At 41.1% G+C, this 21,657-nt stretch overlaps 1 protein-coding gene across 1 annotated transcript; it reads right to left on the bottom strand.

The window, feature by feature from the left end:
• Positions 1-11,046: 11,046 nt before the first annotated feature.
• REXO2 (RNA exonuclease 2) lies at positions 11,047-21,454 on the bottom strand. The gene is made up of 7 exons (XM_037505313.1): positions 21,211-21,454; positions 20,161-20,244; positions 16,986-17,063; positions 16,267-16,378; positions 14,847-14,955; positions 13,402-13,455; positions 11,047-11,493 (listed from the first exon to the last, which is right to left on the bottom strand). Exons 1-7 carry the CDS (start codon positions 21,355-21,357, stop codon positions 11,364-11,366), a joined length of 714 nt encoding a protein of 237 aa, XP_037361210.1. The 5' UTR covers positions 21,358-21,454; the 3' UTR covers positions 11,047-11,363.
• Between the last annotated feature and the right edge of the window lie 203 nt (positions 21,455-21,657).

Raw genomic sequence — 21,657 nt, 5'->3', positions numbered from 1 at the left:
TGTATGTGAAATGTATGTAAAATGCAACTTGCTTTTATTGGTTAATGCACAAAAATTTTTTGAAAAAAAAATTAAGACATAAAACAAAACAGTGGCATAGAGTCAAAGTCCAAGGGAAAAGAATAAAGAGCCCAGAAATAAAGTCATTTATATAGGAAAATTATGTGTGATGTAGAGGTGGTATCACAAGTCAGTGGGCAAAGAGTTATTTACAAATAGTGATGGAAAATCAGCACACGCCATGGAAAAAATAAAGCAGTATTCTTACCTCCCATAGTCTCTTGATGTAGACTCCAAGTGCAGAAAAAAACAAATCATGAAAGCAACATTAAAATCAAAAGCAAATAAAAGGTTATATAAGTGAATATCTTCATGATCTTGAGATAGGGGACTCTTTCTTATACAATATTGTCAAAGAACAAACGTTAAGGAGGCAAAATGACCGATGTGACAATAACAAGACTAAGGCCCCTGTTTAAATAAATTCACTACACACAAAGATGAATATCAGATTAGGGGTAGATCACTGAAATGAAAATCATTCAGAAAAAGACCAGAAATCCCATGGGAAAATGAACAAAGGCAGAAACAATTTGCAAAAGGGAAAATGAAATTGCCATACATATGAGAACATGCTCAAATTCATTCCCATGCAAGAAAAAATATTAAGGAAATTCTATTTTATATACTTACAAGTAGCCAAAATTATCCATTTATTTAATTCTAAGTACTGACAAAGATCTAGGAAAATGATAATATTATAGTTCTGGCCACAATTAAAACCATTGCAGCCATCATGGAGAACATGTCAGTACCTAGAGCAATCATGGATAGGGATAGCCAACGTTCTAGTTATGTACTTCAGACAAAACTCTTGCACAGGGCACATGTGGTAAGATATTCGTGGCAGGTATTGATTGTGACACCAAAAAGTAACAGGTGGAATGTGCATATTAAATTCCTTAAAGAAGATTTATTAAGCTAAATGTCTATTTAGCGATACCATCTCATAAGCACAACTTAGCATAAAAAAGACATATACTATCATATGCAACAAAAAAAGTGGAATGGAAGAACATACAATCAATAAAATAGAGGTGGGTAATGGAACTAGAGACTTTGAATGTCATAACAGAAAACAAAAGAGGGTGCTTGCATTGTCCAGTAATATGTCGTGAATGAACTGAAGGGTAAAATTAATTCAATTCAGAAATGTGGAAACCAAAAAGGAAATTAAAAATATTTTGATCAAAGTTGAGGTTGAAATAAATTTCATATGCCTTTAACTGTATATACTCATAAGCGTCATTAAAATTCTATTACTATTGATCTTGAACAAGCAGTTTTGGTACTATTTCACTGCTTCCATAATTAAATAAAATTAAATTAAAAAGACCGAAGTGGCCAGCCACTTATAAGTTACTCATAACACCTTATATCCTGTTGGGCTTAATGCTAGATCCAAAACACTAATCTTTTTTTCTTTTTTTTTTTTTGTGAAGGATAGATTCAGACTTTTATTTATTTGAGCTTTTTAATTCTCTGACATCATTGGTCATTTTTGTACAGTATTTGATTTCTTCCCCCAGGTGCAGTCCCTGTAACTCTCCCATCATCTTAGCACTGCTGAAGTTACCTTAGTCCCTTGTGCTCTTCCCTCCCATGTTTTGATCCTGCCTTCTCCCCCTCCCCTGCTGTAAGCCCCCCTAGTTGCCTGAAAGTTTTGTCTGTTTTTTTGACACTTTGTTCGGTTTCTTTGTATTCCTCCTATAAGTGATACCATCTGATTTTTTTTTCCCTCTAACTTATTTCAGTGAGCATATCCCTTCCAGCTCCACTCATGTTGCAAATGACATGAGTTAATCTCTTTTGATTGCTGAGTAGTATTCCATTGCAAAACACTCACATTTTATAACATGGAGTCCATGCAGTAAGACTGTTTCACACCATAATCCCTAGTTGATTCATAGTGACACATTACACACATATTGTAAGAAACTTGAATATAACATGAATAACCATTGAACTGCTGGGATCTTTTTCCCTAATATCTAATTAAGAGACATTGGGCCTCCCCGGTGGCACAGCGGTTGAGCGCTGGGCTGCAAAGCTGCCTGCAGCCTCTGCAGCGCCAGTTCGATCCCTGGCCACCGGGCAAGGGTCCCATGTGGCACACAGACCTCTCCTGATGCCCGCTGCTCCCCTCAGCAGTGTACTTCATTGGTCTGCCTATTCTGTTCCCCGCTCTGGTGAATTCTCTCACCCTCCCGTGCTTCTGACTGTACCCAGTGCTTGTATAAATAAATAAATAAATCTTAAAAAAAAAAAGAGAGAGAGAGACATCACACCTCTTCTCTTACTACAGGAGACTCAGGCCGCTCCTGAATGTTCCAGGATCCCTATGAGGGGCCTCCCCAACCTGTGGCCACTCACCACTTCTGTTCTTTGACTGCTCCTCTTACAACCCTGACCAAGGTGTTACAGAATCCACTGCTCTCAGCTTTGCTATGCTAACAAATGCTGTTGCTAGGTAGTGGGCATTTTAATGCATTTAAGGTTATGAATTAAAACACAGAAAAAGGAAACCTAAAATTTTAAACTAGTCATCACAGTTCTTATAGCTCATCATCCAAGGGACCTCCCTTTGGCTACTTTTTCCCATACATTTTCTGGTTTATCTACTCAGTTCTGAGACATCTCTTTCACCTTCTACTCTTTACCAGCCCCAAGTAGACGACTAGGGTGAAAAAATTATCTGACTTCAAAATAACTCTAGATTCCTTCCCTTTGTCCAGGAGCTGAAGCCACCTCCCTCCTTGGCTGCAGTTAGAGGCCAGCTTCAAAGAACTTTGAGTATGGTCAAAGCTGAATCTCATCAGTATAACTATAAGTTATATATGAGATGTACAGAATAGGGAAATGGATATATTTACTATGTGTGATGATATAAGAAATCATTGTTGAGCCTCCCTAGTGGCTCAGGGGTTAAAGACATAACGCTATCAAGCTACTGCAAGCCACTGCAGCATAAATTCAATCCCTGTTCCACAGGGAACAACCCACATGGCACAGCAGACCTCTCCTGTCTCCCCTGCTGCTCCCCTCAGCAGTGTATTTCAGTCTGCCTGGCCTGTTCTGCTCTCCACTCTGTCTTTGGTGAATCCTCTCACCCTCCCTGCACCTCTGGCCTACACCCCAGTTCGTGTATGCATAAATAAATAAAAATAAATATTAAAAAAGTCCTCAACTTTCTGTTAAAAAAATAATTAATAAATCTCTGTGGACTATGCCCTCCCTCAGTGAGAACTGTTAAAATTATTGTTACTTAAGGGCTCCTATTTGCATTCTGATTGCTTACATTATTTTAAAAATGCAAGGATATTTGTATTGTAATCTTACAACCAAAGAGGCATTTCGATGACCTGCTAAAGCAGAAGCCTTTGCTGACATGCTGTCACCTGTGACCCAACCTGCTATCAACATGAAATATTTATGACAGAGAGATGCATTTTAAAGCTGCCTCCCTGAGCACTATATATACATGGAAACATAGAAAAAGGACTAGTCTGTGTCACAGTGGTCTTCTCTGTACAGTATGGTTATTTTCTACAATATTCATTTGCTATTTTATAATCAGGAAAAACTGACATTAAAAAAAAAAAACCAAAAAAATGCACGTGAAATAAAAACAATTTAGTCCAAGGAAGCAAAACAATGAGAAACAAAGACTAGAAAGGGCAAGCCAGTGACATAAAAGTACACATTAATCTGAAAAGACAAGGAATCCAGACAGCACTTGTAACATTCAAGGTTGCTTCCTCATGAAGCAAAGCCATCTTTCATCAGGCCTCAATTTCATCCATATAGAATATTCCTCAAGTTCTTTTTGATCCTATTTTAAATCTACTCATACTCTGATTACAAACTCATTTTCCCAGTGCCCTGATGCTAGAAAAAGGAATGCCCCACTCAGCACACATTCATAAGATGTTTTGGTCATGAGAAAAGAATGCACAATGGTGAGTGGCCTGCACTCAGAATTGCACATCAGCTTCTTGTCTGGTTGGTTAGAATACGGTCCTCCTTTAGGGACTTGGTCTATTGATGAAATCAAATTTCTGGGCCTGTAATGTGGAACCTAAAATATAAGCATGGGATTGAGATATTGTTCCTGTCTGATCTGACTAGTAAACCATCATCTCCAATGATGCCCACCTCTCAGCCATCCTCACCATCTTTGGATCTGCAGTAAGGACTGTGGTATGCAATAAGGATTTGCCATAATTAGGGCTATAAAATCTTCTCTTCATTCACTAAGCAAATGTGTACTAACATTTTATTAAAAAGAGCCTAGAGCTTCTGCCTTAGCTCATGATGCTTCAATTGACTACAGTTCTAAGGATACACATTATATTCTTTGTTACTGAAAGCCTATCGTTCTCAGCACCTCCTTCTCATCTTTCTGGACTAGACTAAAATGTTACCTAATTAAGGCAATCTGCACCCACCATGATTTTTAAAGTAGCCTCCCCAGCCCTACTGCCATTTGTCTTCACCACTATTAGTTTAGTACTGCAGTTTTTTGGTTTGTTTTTACTACATCTTGTGCCTTGCTCACTCGAACAGAAGCCCTGTGGGCACAGAGTTATGTCTTAAGTCCTGGCTAGATGCCCAGCTTTTAAAACCATACTCAGCACAAATCAGAATTTCAATAAGTATGTGTTGAAATAGTAAAGAAAATCATGAACTCTATTTTCTCACTATCAACTAATTTAAATATCCAGAAATACGGAGGTGTGCAGTCACATTTTGGTAGGTGAAGCCATATGTTTTCACAGGAGAATTTCCAAAGCATGAACCACTCTCCCCTGTAATTCTAGAACTGTTTTTATCACTGGGCTCACACTCCAGTCCCAAGGATTTTACAGTAATTCAGTGTTTAAAAGTTTTTACTTGTCATGCCTTTCTCAAAAACCAGTACTAACCACAAGAAACATTTCTTCCAACCTCAACTAGATTTAGTATTTAACGCAAATGAAATTACTTTTACATTTTTCAGACTTTTTCTGAAACTTCAAAATAAGTTTAAAACTCATACCTTTCCCCTTACCCCACCCATCCGCAGAAAGCCAATGTTTAAACATCAGCCACTTTATAGTTTAAGGTCACAGGAAAACAATTTCATAATGTCAAAGTTTCAAGGTTCAAGCAAAGAATTTGAGGCATTCCTAGAATGCTTGGAAAGGCCAGCATAAGTATAAAACAGACAAAGCATCTTCCTGTGATGCTTTAACAACTTCATCTCAACTAGACCATCACAAGACTTTCATTTAATAATGCAAAAAAGAAAAACTTGGGTTAATGCAAAATACAACTTCATTTTCCTACTCCTGCAAGTGAAAGTTTTAGACAGAAATCCCAGACACAAATACACCAGTGAGTCCCAAACTCCAATCTGGGGATGGACTCAAATTCTCAGGATGGGGGTCTCCCTGGTGGCGCAGCAGGTTGAGCACAGTGCTGTGAAGCTGTCCGCAGCCTCTGCAGCATGGGTTTGATTCCCAGCTGGCCAGAAGAATCCCACATGGCATGGCAGACCTCTCCTGTCGCGTCCACTGATCCCCTCAGCAGTGTATTTCGGTCCGTCTGACTGTTCTGCTCACCGCTCTGTCTCTGGTGAATCCTCTCACCCTCCCACGCCTCTGGCCTGTACCCCAGCTCTTGTATAAAAAAGAATAAATAAATCTTTGAAATAAAAAAAAACAAATTCCCAGGATGAAGTTGGTGTGCTTTTTAATCAATCTAAAGAGCAATGGGAAAAAATAGGAACACGTTTAGATTTTCCACAAAGCTGAATGCACTCAAAGTACACATGCTTTCTTCTGAAATTAGGTCCTTCCATTAAAATCCCTTTTCATTTACAAAATGATGATGATTGGAAACAGCAGTATTTTTAACTCCCTTATGAGGAGAAATAAGTTGGCCATCTCCACAGTGCATCTAAATAATGTAATATTTTTACTATTAATAAAAACCAGGGCCTCCCCTGGTGGTGCAGGCAGTAGAGTGCAGCGCTGTGAAGCTGTCCACAGCCTCTGCAGTGCTGGTTCAATCCCAACTGGCCAGCGAGGGTCCCACATACGGCAGACCTCTCCTGTCGCACCCACTGCTCCCCTCAGCAGTGTATTTCATCAGTCTGCTTGTTCTGTTCCCCACTCTGTCTCTGGTGAATACTCTCACCCTCCCACACATCTGGCCTGTACCCCGGTTCTTGTATAAATAAATAAATCTTTAAAAAAAATAAAATAAAAACCAAAGCTGTGTAAAACAAGTACTGGTAGTGTGAGGAGGAAGAGTCTCCTTCTCCTAAGAGATGACCCTGGAAACATGTAATGCAGCCCCCACATTTCTGGAATCTTATAAATAGTTCAAACAAGAGCAAACTTTGCTCTAATTTTACTTTAGGGATGGGTAGGCCTTTTCTTCACTGCCCCTTACATCTGTCCTACTTTCCAGTTGTACCAAAATTGCTTTCTGCTGGGTGTTATATATGAACATGAAATGATTGAGTGAATCATCTCAACCTATTTCACAAAAGATTTAAAGACAGAATACAAAGGCAGAGTATATAACAAGGTACTTCAGGATCCCCAGAATGGTAAAGATGAACATGTGTATATAAAAAAAACAAATGCATGACTTGAACAGTACAAGTATACACAGGCTCTGATTTAACAACCAGTTCTACTGTGCAATAGCAACTGGGATCTGGGGAGATGGAATGCAAAATGGAAACATTTTCCAAAGAAACAAAACTGAACTGGATTCCAGAGCAGCCTCACATGGGCCTGTTATCTATATTATGCAGCAAGTACAGCTAACTCAATTCGGAAACATCTCCCAATCTCATATGGCTAAATACGGGGATAAGAAGGTTATAGTCTTGAAGGGTATTAATTTCGCAAATATCCTCTGAATGTAAACAAAGCCAGCAATTCCTTCTATGACTTTGACGCTAACATAAAAGAATCTCTCTAAAACGTCCACTTCCTGTTATTCCAAACTGGGAAACAAAGGGAAATCAGTCTCTCTTCCCAGAGGCACCAGCAAAGGTCCCAGGGTTCAGCTCCTCCAGGCTGGCTCCCACAACACACTGCTCATAAAACAGGATCACTTCAAAAAAACAGGATCAAGGCAAATCATGCATCTTTTTTTTGTGTGTGTGTGTGGGGGGGGTAAAATACCATTACATAAAATTTACCATTTTTGCCATTTTTAATTGTACAATTCAGCACATGTATACTGTCATCATGCCACCCAGATTACTTACCCGGGGTCCCCAAGGATTCTGCAGGCTGGTCAGGGTATGTTTTCATTTGCACAAGAATGTATTTTTGCTCAACATCCTCCAGTCTTCTCATGTTCTAGTGCTGATTCCTAATGAGAGAGACTCTTGTCTTCTGTATCATAGAATACCAGTGGCATTTTAAACCCAAGTGCAAAACTACACTCATTCAGTTCCTAAGCATTCAACTTAACAAGCCAGTTGTGAAAGTAATTATTACATATGTGTCTGCATTCCAGAGGAATGAAGATTTATAATACTTTTTCTCAGCAGTCTTAAACACACACACACACACACTTACAAAACTAGAAACTTTATTTATGTATCTTTAACATATAGAAACTACATATATATATATATATATATATATATATATATATATATATGGTGCACAACCTTATATGTGTGTGTGTGTGTACATTGTGAAAGGTCATCATAATCAAGATATATGAAAATAACTTCCATTTATCGCTGCATAGGTAACCTTGTGTGTGTGCTGAAAAGATTTAATATCTATCTACACCTTAGAAAACTTTGAGTATTTCTCTGCCTAATGGGAAAATACTCAACTAGGGAGGAAGTCTTCATTCCTATTACCACCATGACTATGGCTTTATTAGGAGGCACATAATATTAAAGACTTTGCTCAAATAATTAAAATTCAACTAATTTTGACAATATATACAGCCTATGTCAACACACATAGCATAATAGTTTCTGCCTTATCAATACAGAACTTAAAGCTTTCACACTCATCAATCTGCTACAGATGGCTTATCCTAGCAACAACCAATTTTCCATGGTCCCTGCCACTTAATAATTTTTCAAGATGTTAGGGCATTTGTGTATATGGGGCTTGCATACAAGGCATCAATATATCAAAGTTTATTTCATGAGAAAATTGTATTTGAACATTACGACGAGCTTCCCTTTATTTTTAAGGTCTACATACAGTTCTACCAAGGGAAACTACCAATTTCCCTATGAATTTGCCAGCTAGCTTATTAATGAAGACATACATTGCATTGCAAAGAAGAAAACACAGGTGTCTCAGCATCTGTTCTTATCTCCTATGGCCAAACTGCCGAAGAAAAGGGATCTTTCTCGCCCACACTCAGTACACAGGCTAGATTGTCAGGAGCACTCAAGGCCAAGTGACTGAAGACTGGAGCACAGGACTAACCATTTATCTCATAAGCATAATGCACAGGCAACACCTCGGTGACCCCAAAATGAAGCCTGCAGGGCAATTACAGCGCAGACAGAAGACCCACCAAATGAAAAGGCCTCGGGAGCACGGAACAGCAAGCTCTGCTAAACAGACATACTGATCATTTTTTAAGGCTGTGGTTATATTTAAACCAATTTGCATTGCAGTTCAAGAAATTACTTCATAGCTTCAGGAATTCCTTATGAAATCAGCTACAAGCACTACAATTTCCTATTTTTAAGCAGACTCATAAATAGTGAGCTAATCACTGAGCCATCATGTCTTCATCCAGACCTGATTCAGACTACATTCACTTGTCCTGAACACTGCCAACGACTTCACTAAAAATTAACAGATGCTATGTTAGATGAAAGAATTCTGCCATGTAACGAAGATACAGAGCAGAGAATTAAATCAGTCAGGGGGCCATGCATGTAAGTGAAGCTTTGAAATGAACACCAGGAGCTAAAAATTATTAAGAAAACTAAATAGTAGGGCTTCAACAGTTCCCCTGAAACATTAACAGAGCCAGCTGTGTGCAAACCATCTTGTGCCATGAAGAGCAGTGTCTGCTTCCGGCGAACTTGTCTCTAAACCCCAGTGTTTTCATTCCAATTCTTACATCAGAGTGTACAACATTCCTGAGCGCCAAGTAAGGACATAGACTGTCTAGCCAGATTTTAGCTGAAAGCACGAAGCCAAGTCAAAGCTACACTGTGAGTGAAGTTTTTAACAACCCTCAGCATGATGTAGACGGTTGCAAGCATTAGGTGGACAATGATTTAAAATGATGCCCCCAGTCACCAGCACTCACTGATCACCCGACTCGGCCAATCCATTATCATTAAGCATTAGCTCCCACCACCAAGTGTTCACTGCATACCAAGCATGGAGCTCAGGGCAATGTAAGCAGTTTAACTTCATTCTAACAACGCTTTGGGTTAGGTACCATTGTCCTCATCTTCTAAAGAAATGAGGATTTGAGAAGTCAATTTGTCAAAGTCACTCAGTAAGTCACAGAGCTGAGCTTTGAACCCAGAGTTCCACTCAAGCGCCCTGTTCCTAACTATTAGACAGTCCTGTCTTCCAAACTGGAAGTCGGTGCATGAGGTAAAACCTATGCCATTCCAGAAAGCATGAGAAGCCTAGGTCAGAAAATATCAGCAGCCTTCCATGTTCATCAACTCACTCTTACGACACTTTGTGAATTTAAGCCCTAATTTACTCATTTGGAAAAGCTTAACTCTTTTAACTCATAAGGCTGTTGTAGAAGTAAAACAATTTTGTAGATAAAATTGGACAACAGTTGTGGTCCACAGTCTAGTGATTCCTTTATCTGTAAGTCTCACGCAGTAGGATTGCCCTGCCATGTGCATAGTAGGGCCACAATAGAGTTACAAGTGTAATGTGACACCAGCACAGAGGGCTTATAACCCAGGTTCTCCAGGAATGGCAGATCACCAGTGGGCATTTCCCAATTCTAATTTCCTTTTTTTTAAAGAAAAAGATTTATTTATTTATGCATACAAGAACTGGGGGTATAGGCCAGAGGTGCAGGGTGGGTGAAAGGATTCACCAGAGACAGAGTGGGGAGCAGAACAGGCAGACTGACTGAAATACACTGCTGCAGGGAGCAGCGGGCAAGACAGGAGAGGTCTGCTGCACCATGTTGGTTAGCTCTCTGGCCGGGAATTGAACTCATGCTGCAGTGGCTGTCCACAGCTTCATGATGCTGAGACTTAAGCCTTTGCACCACCAGGGAGGCCCCCAAGGCTGATTTCTGAAGGAAGCAATTGTCAACGTGAGCTGTGGACTCTAACGCACCCTCTGACTGAGGACTTACCTTCATACTGCACTCTGAAGTTCAAAAACTCGGGAGCTAAGACAGTCAAAGAGAAATTCTTCCTCAAGTGCCATTAGACCTAGAACAGTGAGCTATTTGCATTCTATAAACCCAGCAGTGACTGCCCCAAACCCAGATCTCGTCATTCAACCTCAGTTACTACCAGAGGAATCCCGGCTGACCACTTACCTGAATTTCCTGCATGTAGTCAAGAGAAGCTGTTTCAGAGCTCTGCTAGTTCAATAGCTACACAGGTTTCCCCTCTACCCAGAAATAGTCCTGTCCTGTTTGGTATGATTTGGTAGGTTATTTTTTGGGTCTAGAATTACTCAAAAGTTTCTCCAAATAAGCTAGTGATAACAGTGTTCCCAGACACAAAAACCAGCCTCCCAAATCTTACCAAACGGGACCACTGTACTGTCAGATAATGGGGGAAACCTGTAACTGGTGAGCCCAAATTTGCTTCTCTGAATCTTGTTATTCTGCTCTTGGCTTGTAAAACAAAACAGAACAGGTTCCTGTTTAACACAAGGAACTTAATCCCTTCCTAATGGCATGAGAATTTAAACACTAGCCATGCCACTTTAGAAAGACAAAGTCGTCCTTTTCCAGGGATCAAACTACTAAAGAATCGATGGTACAAAAAAGTTTGCATTTCAATAGAACTAGCTTTATTTTTATTATTATCTTTTAAAACAAAGGAAGTGGCCTAAAAGCAAATGCAGGTATGTACCAAGGACTGAACAAGACCTGGTACTTACAAAGGAGCTGCTGTGCCATAAATGGAAACAGCATGTTAGGAGAAAAATGGTATTTCAGGTGCTGTCTGCTTGAATAATCTGGAGAGGCAAGTTAACTGAAAGCAGGGGCTGCCAAGCAATCAGCGTGAACCAAAAGAAAAGAAAAAAGAAAAACCACCCGAAGTTGCTTCCAGAGAACTGTGGGGCGGCAGCAAGGAACCGGCATCAACTCACAGTCTTCTCACTTTCCCCATTCTCTATAATTTTCCTCTTCTTTTCATCTGTTTTTTTCTTGAAGATGTTATTTCGGTAAAACTGAAGTTCTTTGATGCTTTCACTAATGTCATCAAGTGCCCTACAAGCAAACATACCATACTGAATAAACGTCCAAAAGCAGAGATGATAATCACTTTACAAAGAGTAACTTTCCATAACTCACGAAAGAAAAACAGGTTCTACTGTAAGTGCCACTATTTGACAATTATCAAGAAGTAGAACATTCCTACAAAATAAATATAAGTGCTTTGTGTGTGTGTGTGTGTGTGTGTGTGTGTGTGTGTGTGTTTAAGTTTGCTAGAAAAATTCTAAAATATAACAGATCCAAGTTTCCCAAACTGTTCCATAAGATGGTGAGGTCCCCCAGAAAAAGAGTTCCACATCAAATAAGTTTAGGAAAAACTTAATGGAAGCTCTTTGCAGAGTGTACGATAGACTGATGCGTCTTATGAAGTCCCAAGTGGAGGGTGTACTGTATATACTGTGTTTCTAACACTTAATCGCCCACATCCAGGGAATACTCATGGAACATAGTTTGGGAAACACAGTGCCATACTTAATGACATCCCTGCACAGAACATATCGACATACTCGAACGTGACTCAGCATAATGAACATGGATTATCAGACAGGTCCGAAGCATAAAAGAGGAGCAACCTCCTCTCTTGGGGTGACTTGTGCCCTAATCAGTGGCAACCTGCCTCTAAGAGCCTTCCTTCTCCACCAGCATGCTGTTTCTCATCTGCTGCAGTGTGAGAAATCAGGTAACCAAGATAAATAATTAGAGTAGGGTGAGAGTAAATCAATAAGCCCTGAATGATGGACCAAGGGCCTCTTCTAGAGAAGAAACTGCACAGACTCACAGCAAAAGTTTTATGGTAGTCATTTCTATGGTCAGCACAATCCTGTTGCTTTCGTCCCAGGTTTTAGATGTACAGTGGGGAGGGTAGCTACAGCTGTCAAAAATACAGCCTCTGGCTAAGATCAGGAAACCCAACATCTTATCCACAAGACCAAAGTCCAAAAAAAGATCTGAAAACCCAAAGTACTTTTATGACCTGTGTGACATCACATATGAGCCGGCTACATGTGTCATCAGTGATGCTGTTTGGTGAGAATACCTGTATGTCTTACTATACAAATGTCACCTGCATGTCTGATGATGGGGTGGTGCTTCCTCAGCCTTGTGTGGGGTGTTACATAATGTCAAACACTGTAGGTACACTATTACCTTTCTGAAATCTGAGAATTCTGAAACACAAAACATCAAAGGCCTGTTGCTTCAGATAAGGCATTCCAGACCTGTAACACTGTGTTGCCGCCCAAGTAAGCCCAACAAAAAAACCTCAAACTGCCAGGCTCTCTACAGCAGGGACCCATCTTTCTGTTTGCCTGGGACATGGCACATAGCTGGTGCTCAGTAAATGAATGAAGCAAAAGCTGCCTTTAGAAGCCAGCTGCTAGATCTCCTATTGTCTTTTATGAGCCTTCTGAAAGACTAGAGCATAGGGAGAAGTAAAAAAGGACACTGGAAACACAAGAGCTCTAAATCCCTTCTGCATCTGTGCCCTGAGGTTGCAGACATAAAAGAAACAATGGGAAAAACTAAAAATTGTCAAAGTTAGGCTAATTGTATTATACAACTGCACACAGCGTCCTGACTTGAAACGGCTACAAGTTTCCATCTTTGCAGAAAAGGAAATTAATACTGCTCAGTACTAGAGATGACAGACTGTTTCATTGTACCTACAAACCAAGTCACCTAACAGTTTTAAAACTGCAATGGGCATAAAACCTACACATCTCTGGACAGAATAATAGACTCCTGACCAGGATCCCTGATAATCAGCAACAGAAAGCCAGCTTCTTGCTAAGTGACCTTCATGTTTCTCCCAAGGAAAGAGTGAAGAGATAGCATTTCAGCGGTGGGTGTTTGGGGGCCAGGTGTGTGTCAGATTGCCCAGAGCCTGGTGAGTCCCAAACTTACCTGTGAGAAGCAGCCTTCTTTGGTGCAAATTCATATTCTTCTGGATACCAGCGTCTACACACAGCAAAAATGGAACTCTCAAAGGAAAGTGTCTCAAGTACACGGAACAATTACCTCCTCCAAGTAATTTATGGACATTGACAAGGGCATCTGGGAGGTGACTCTTAAGGTGGCCCCTACCTGGGACCCTGCCTTCCACCCTCTCGCTTCACACTAGGCATTCTCTTTGGTCAAGTCATTCAGTGTGGGAGCCATCTGCACACTCCGGCCCAGCCCTCTCCTGAGTTTCTGTCATGGCTGTCCAATGGCCTGCTGGACACCTCCACCCCAAAATCCATCAGAACCTTCCAATTCAAAGTATATAAAAACCACACTCATCACCCTCAGGACCTCCCTTCTCCCAGACACCAGCTCTACTCTTCCTATTTCCCCTTTCGTTTCTGAACAGTTCCATAATTTGCCTCAGCTACCCAACTAGGAACACAAGAAGCAGTTTACACCTCTTCCTTTTCATCACCAACCCCACGGAAGAACTGAATGCCACGCCAATTGACACTCTCAAATATTTTTCTCTCCAGACCATTGTCTGCCACCCAGCTGCCGTGCCCCTAGCTCATTCTCCTCTCTGCAAGATGACACTAGTCTGCTTATCTCCCAACCTCTTCTCTTGTCTAATAAGAATGACCTCATCATGCCACTTGCTCCTCCACTTAAACATTTCTAAAGGAAGCCTGTCCCTTACACAAGATAAACTTGAACCTCCTTTCACAGCATACGAGCCCTTCATAATGTGGCCTCACTTCCCACCTTCTCAAGCCTCCTGCTTTGCACTCAACTTTATCTGTAACTCCTTGAACACATTTTGCCCTTGTTGTCCTGCTCCCTCATGTGTTTCGCCCTCTGTCCATTCTTTGGAACACTTGCTTCTCACTTACATAACCTGCAGAACTTTCACTCTTCTTGAAATCTCAACTTGAAAACTACTTCTTATCAAAAGCTTTCTCTGACTTCCCATTCTTTTTAGCCTGAAAGGTAGAAGCTCCTTCCCTTAGGCTCTCAGAAGTCTTCTCGTACATTTCCATCACCAAGGTCATCAAGCAGCTGATTTCTAGGACATCTTTGTCACACAACTTTCAAGTCACTAGATTCTAAGCCACTTTTCATCTGTCTGTTCCCAGCACAGATAGGTCAATGTCTGGCCCAGAGTGGGTACTCAAATAAATGTTCTGGGTTAATGAACCTTATATGGAAGATTTCTGACATTGTTCCCCCCAATTCTTACCAATCCAGAATAATTTAAGGTCCTAGGCAAACAAGAATGGGATGAGGACGTTTTAACCCACTGGCACCCTCAGTTCTACAGCTCCGTTCAATTACTTTCTATAAATTCTCAATCAAAACATGATAAATAAGGCAAATGAATGGATCCTAAATATAGCCCTTACCTGCACAGTTCTTTAACAGTGCTCACATCAATTATTCTATAATGAAGATGTTTCATGAACTGGGGCATGTATTTGTCAAGAAACTTCTTATCTGCATGAACTGAATTCCCTAGAAAGACACGAAGCACACCGCACTTGTGCATTTCTACAGTACACAACAGGATATAAACATTCATCAACTGTATTTGAAATGGAAATGATATTTTTTTTACTCAAACAATGCCTAAAAGCATCTCAAAATATCTAAATTAAGTTTGAGGGCACCTAATTAAGTTACAAGGGGAGATTTCTGAGTAGTCAGTTCACTCATAAATTTGTCCATGGCCTCTTTATGGACAAAGGGTCTATCATTCCACATACTTATAAGAATGCACAAATCTATTTGTTATGCTTTTAGATCATACCAGATGGGCAAATCTTCTCCCAGCATCATGAAATCCACACCAACTAACACTAAAAATTTAACTGAATCACATAAGTAGATAAGACTTTATTTACATTCCAATTTTAACAAATCATAGTCATATTCATGTTTCCATACAGTAATTTATATTAAAAACACTAAATTTTAAAGGAGAACTTTAAAATAGACCCCAGGATCTGGGAAGAAAATATATACAATGTATGTTCTAGTACTTAATGTCAAAACTTTTTTCATGTATATTTAAGAAAAGTGTTAATTACCACATCAGTTTACATGTACAAATACAAACACACCTCCATAGAACATTAACTTCCCTCTGACAATGGCAGTACTTTCAAAATCTTAGAACTAGCCTGGTCTCTTTAAAAAGTCAATGTCACAAGTGAAAAAAAAAAAAAAAGATAGGTGGACATTTTAGCTTAAGAGACTAAGGAAACATAATAGCCAAATGAAATGCATGATTGAATACTGGCTCAAGAACAATGAGCGATGTGGACTAGGTTATCAGATGATGCTACTGAAATGTTTTTAAATGTCTTAAATGTGATAAGGATACTGTGGTTACATAAGATAATGCCCTTTTTCTTAGGAAATGCTTGTGGAAGTATATAGGAATGAAATGTCATAATGCCTGCAACTTGCTTTCAATGCCCAACAGAAAAAAAAAATAGACAGGTAAAACAAACAAGGCACAAGGTTAACAATTACTAAGTCCAACTTTGCTGTACATTTGAAAATTTTTCCATTATAAAAATATGGGGAAACAATTTATTGAGTTAGTCTGTGTATCCCAGATCTCATGTCGGGTTCCAGAGCATTTTCCCAACATTCATGTTATAAATTACACAAGGAAACTTGAACACAAAAGTAAGATGTATAATCCAAATCAGGGTAAGCAGAACACATGAAGGTCTTGGCTGATCTTTCTGGAACTGCAGTCTCTTGAACCACTAAATGGAAGACTATCTACAAGGTATACAGAGGATTGGATTTTACCTGCAAGTGGACAGAGCCCCGGAGGAGTCTGCTGTCGTACAAAGGACAGAAATTCATACTCTGCCTGCTGCAGTGTCATTGTACTCTCCTTCACTGCCTTGGTTAGACCAGACTGCAAGAGAGAATCCCCAGCCCCCCACCAGAAATACATGAAGTCAGGTTTCAAAGGCATCCAGAAATGAAACTTCACTTCTAAAAATGGGCAAATATAACCACAGGTGTACCATTTATAGAGCTCAAGTTCAAACTGAGACTCTGTGCCATCTTTGCACTGATTTTTTCTTAAAGAATCCGAGTGAAATTAAGCTAGATTCCTGATCGTTAATAGCATTTCCACATGGTCAAAAAAGATGGTGCTCAAAGTCCAAGGATATAACCTCTGGAAAGACACAGCTCTTAACAGGAGAGCAGCATTCCCCCTTCTCTGAAAGTTGATGTCTAACCTTATCCAGACTGACTTGAGCAATACTTGACAATCCACAATGCGTTCGCGACAGACTGAATGTAGGAGAGGAAAAAAGAGGACATTCAGGAGAAGATGATCTCGAGAGGTCCCAGAGATGAAAGGTAAACAAGCAAGCAGTTTCCCAGGCTTGCCAAGCAATCTTCCTCTAACCCTCTTTTAAATACCATCCAACAATGGTATAGGATTCAGATGTGGGAGCAACAAGCTTGTTACCGATCCCCAAAGCAGCAATCCTGTTATTTGGTAATGTTACCTTCCCATGATGCTCCTTACACCAATCTGACATGCTGTCCAGTAACTCATCTGGCTGTTTAATAATCAGGTTAGGACCCTGTGGATGGGAAAAGCCATTAGTCATCCAGAATCAACAGGAATAGCCTTGGTTTCTGAGGTACAGTTTAAGCTGCTTTAAAGATTAAATGGACTTACAAGAGAAAGAAATGAGGGTACTTTGTTAATGCTGGAAGTGGTTCTCCTTCATTCCTACAGTATTTATGATGGCAAAAAAGCATGCACGCCCACTCACATATGCACGCACGTGCGTGCGCACACACACACGCCCTGAAAACTGAAATCCCTATTAATAATTGACACCAACGTCTATCAATAGGCGGGCAAGCTACCGCCCCAGCTTGTGACTTTTTTTTTTTTTTTTGACAGCAAGCTGAGAATGATTTTTACATTTGCAAAAGTTTATAAAAACAAGCGAACACATGACAAGAGAGGTATGTAGCATTCTAAGCCCAAAATAGTTAGTATTTGGTCTTTTTTAGAAAAATTTTGCCAACCCTGATAATGAATGTCTATACTGCCAAGTAAAAAAAACAAGTGGCAGAACAGTACACACGTACACACACACACACACATATACACTTTCAACTGTACTTTTTTAGGGAAAAAAATACACACATTTACTGATACAAAATGCCAAGAAAATACATAAACTTTGGGGAGCAGGGTGGAGCTGGAGAATAGGGCAAAAAGCAAAAGCTTATTATATATGCAAATACACACATATATACATATATTTCTGCATGAAGTTATACAATTTAAATCTAAGAATATTTTTCTATCAAAAAATTAAAGGAATTGGTGACATCTGGGAAAAAAAAAAGGCCCTAGAGTCTTAGTTCTATTTAACAGAACCTTCAAATGTGAGTCTCTTGGAAAGAGTCCCTGCAAATGGGCCTGACTTGCGGCATTAAAGCAGGTGACCTGGGTGCGGTGTCTCATCCTGTATGGTGCCCCCTCCTTCCCCTCACAGGGATGTAAACAGGAGAAAAGAAAATATACATATGAAAATTCTTGGAATAGTCTGCAAGGAAAGTACTCTAAAAATCCACACTACTGTTACTATTAAGATGGTAAAAATAGTTTGCATTCACTGAGATAAATGCATAGAATTCTGACTGAACTATTCCTGACGTCATACACAACTAACAGGGAACTGCTGGTAAAATAAGGAAATCGGGAAGTGATTTCTGGAAAGAAGCAAAAAATGTGCCTTCTTACTACAAAAAACAATTCTAACAAACTATGAAAGAAAAGCAAACTATAATCAATCGAAGGCTACACAACTTACTCTAGATGGCAGTTTGGCGCACTACTCTACCTACAGAGAAAAGTTTTTGGAGTAGGATGCTTGTTCTTCCACCAGCATAAAACACCCTCCCTAAGACTCATATACCAAGAGGAAAGCATATTTGTCATAGGAATGACACTTAAGCACCAACAGCATCTAAGCATTTTTTCCAACATCCTTATCCTCATCTGACTGTGACTGTTTACAAATGCTACACTCATCTGCTGCGCTGTGAATATAGACCTGAATTTCCTCCAGGGCACATATCACCAGACTGGTCCATTAAACTGTCAGTATTTCACATTATATCAACAGTCCAAGGGACTTCGGCCAAAGGTAAATAGGGCTGGTAAAATAAAGACACTTCTCTTCATCATTCATCTCCAGCAAATGCCAAGTGACAGGAAAAAAACAAGCAAGCCTAAAACTCAGGGCTTTATTTATATAAAGTCAAAAAACAAACAAAAAAGCTAACTATGATGAAAAATGCAAAGTCTCATGATTCTCCCCCGAGGTATTAGAAGATACTCCAGGAGGCACGCCTGGTACTCCACAAACGTAGTGCTTCATCCCTAAGTGTCTTCTCCCCTTTTCTACTGACCAGAAAAGTAAGTAGGAGTCTTAAGGAAAGATTTTATGTAACTTATCCAGCACCAGTAACACATCGATCCTGCCCTCTGGGAACTCATTTTAACAAAACTGCCTTTTCCACAAACATCCCTGCTGTGTCCTGGAGTTTCTTTCTGCCTCCGAATACTGCTGACCATAGCAAATAGTCATTCGAGGCCAGGGATTTCACTCTATCAACTGGATGCTGTCAATAAATGCTTCATGAGTGGCTGAAAAGCAAAGGTGTATTTCATTTGCTTTGCTCAGTTAAAAGAAGCATGTGAAAATCTTAAATCATGCCCAATTTGTCAACAAGAAAGCTTTTTTTTGATTTGCATCAGCAGAAATTCAAAAATCTTAATACGGATCGAGAAGAATCACACTGGTTCAAAAAGCAGAAATTGGATACATGGAGTCAGGTTAAAGTGAAGGTTATGATGCAAAGTTGTCAACTTTGGCATGAGTCACCAGTCCTGCTGGGGCTATTGATGGCTGTCTTATTGCTTAAGAGCACTTTATTCAGCCTGCCTGGGTTATATCCCTGGGTTTCCCCTGTAACTAGACCTTGGGCAAATTACCCAATATCTTTGTGCCAAAATGCCCTCTTCTATAAAATGAGTATAATAGTAACTTTTTTTAGGTTATTGTGAGATTAAGTGTGACTACCTGGGGCCTCCCTGGTGGTGCAAGGGGTTAAGCACAGCACTGTGAAGCTATCCCCAATCTCTGCAGCACAAGTTCAGTATGAGTTCAATCCCCAGCCGGTCAGGGAGCTACCCACATGGTGCAGCAAGACCTCTCCTGCCTCGCCCACTGCTGCCCTCAGCAGTGTATTTCAGTCAGTCTGCCTGTTCTGTTTCCCACTCTGTCTTTGGTGAATCCTCTCACCCCCTGCACCTCTGGCCTGTACCTCAGTTCTTGTATGCATAAATAAAAAAAGCTTTAAAAAAAAAGAGTAACCACATGAAAAGCCTTGGAACAGTGCCTGGCACACAGTAAGTGCTCAATAAATGACAGCACTTGTGTTCTTAGGGATGGCACAGCTTACTGAAAAATAAATAGGATTACTCTGGTTCTAATACCAATCCTTACCATGACCTAGCACATTACTTTGGACCTTAATGTACACAGACCTCAGTTTTCTTATTCTTTAAAAAAAAAAAGAGATGGGGGAAAATGATCTTTAAATTTCCAACATATTCTAGACAGTCAGATTGCATTACATGGCAACACCTACTTCAGCCAAAATGTTGAGATCAGAGTCAGTTATCAGACAGGCCATTTCAATAATCTGGTCCTTCTCAATGTCCAGCCCTGTCATCTGCAAGAAAAAATAGATCTGTAACAAACACATCACCATCTTCCTGGCCTACTTTACTCAAGTTTATTTAACAGGAATTCTCTCAAGCTTATTCAGTTTGTATCGCATGCAAGAAACCATAATGTTCCTCGGGCAAGCCCTCAAGACCTACACAATTATAAAAATGAATAAACATTTACCAAGGGCCTGCTGGATGTCAGGCACCTGGTTCTACTCCAGGATAAATGCAAAGTAAGCAAAACTGAGGGCTGACAGCATTCAATTCTGGACGAGTCAGAGAACTAAGATCACTACAGTTTTGCAGAGTTTACAAAGTTTCCCTATCAGTTATAACTCCTTAACCTTCCTCACCTTCTAATGCAGAAAATACTATTATCCCCATTTCACATAGACGAGAACTGAGGTTCCAAGGTGGGCAAGTCCTTGCAATGAGAACGGAAAACCTAAAGGGAGCAGAACTGAGTTCTAGTCCCAAGTCAGATCCTCGCTAACAGCATGACCTTGAATGCGCTGACTCCTCTCTGGGCCTCAGTTTTCTCTTTTATGGACTGAGGGGTAAGGCTGAGTCATCTCCGGGAGTCCCGTCTAGCTCTGACAACCTACGGTCCTTGTCAAGGCTGTGAAAGTGGGGTGAGCGGAGCCGCTGTCCCAACCCTCACCCCGGCGACCCCTAAGCCCAGAGAAACCAGAGCGGTCGGGAGGTCCCCGCACCTCAGGAAGGAGTTGGGAAGTGGGCAGCCATATGGATGACTCCTCCCTTTTGAAAAGAAACCCCAAGGTCCTGCACAGTCCCCAGCAGCCGCAGGACTCCTGCCTTCCCCACCTGCCCGCGCCGCCCCAGGCCGGCGGCGCTCACCTGGCGCACCTGAGCGCAGACAGCCGCGGCTCTCCCGGGGCGAGCTCCGCTCCTGGCCCCACGCGCGGGCGCCCACTCGCCTCCCCGCTCCCCCGGCCGCCCGCTCTCACCTCCAGGTCCACCCAGACCATCCGCTGAGCCATGCTCTCTCCTGCCGCCATGGCTGCGCCACCTTCGCGGACACCCCGCACCCCGAACTGCCCGCGACTCCCACCCACACCGCGCAACAGCCGGGAGCCCAGGGAGCCGCCTAGCATCACCCGGCACGAGCCGCCACGGCCCTGGCTGTGCTGCCGGCGCTGGCGCAGGCGCGATGGTCGCTAAACGTCGCAAACCCTCCTGGAAGCGCAGGAGGAAAAACCACAAGTCCCAGCATCCAAGGCGCCGGCTGGCCCTCGGCAGCCCGGCTTAGGTGCCGAAAGGGACGATGGGACTTGGAGTCTTGCCGGCTGTGGCCACCGATTTCCCCACCCCCGCCACGTGTTTTCGGGTGTTACTGGACGCGGATGTTTTTCAGAACTAAGTTTATTCGTTACAAAGAGTTATTTCCTGGGTTT

The sequence above is a fragment of the Talpa occidentalis genome, unplaced genomic scaffold (assembly GCF_014898055.3).
Source record: "Talpa occidentalis isolate TD23 unplaced genomic scaffold, MPIMG_talOcc4v2.1 talOcc4.12, whole genome shotgun sequence".
Lineage (NCBI taxonomy): Eukaryota > Metazoa > Chordata > Mammalia > Eulipotyphla > Talpidae > Talpa > Talpa occidentalis.
Note: the sequence above shows the minus strand (reverse complement) of the source record. Positions and strands in the feature narration are given on the sequence as shown.

Excerpts from the sequence above, each read along its gene's own strand:
- REXO2 (XM_037505313.1), bottom strand. The coding sequence starts at position 21,357 with ATGCTAGGCGGCTCCCTGGGCTCCCGGCTGTTGCGCGGTGTGGGTGGG. Across the intron at positions 16,379-16,985 it reads GTAAGGAGCATCATGGGAAG|TCTGGTCTAACCAAGGCAGT; the intron begins GTAACATTACCA and ends TCTCTCTTGCAG. Across the intron at positions 11,494-13,401 it reads AAGAAGGCTGCTTCTCACAG|GGCACTTGATGACATTAGTG; the intron begins GTAAGTTTGGGA and ends GTTTGCTTGTAG.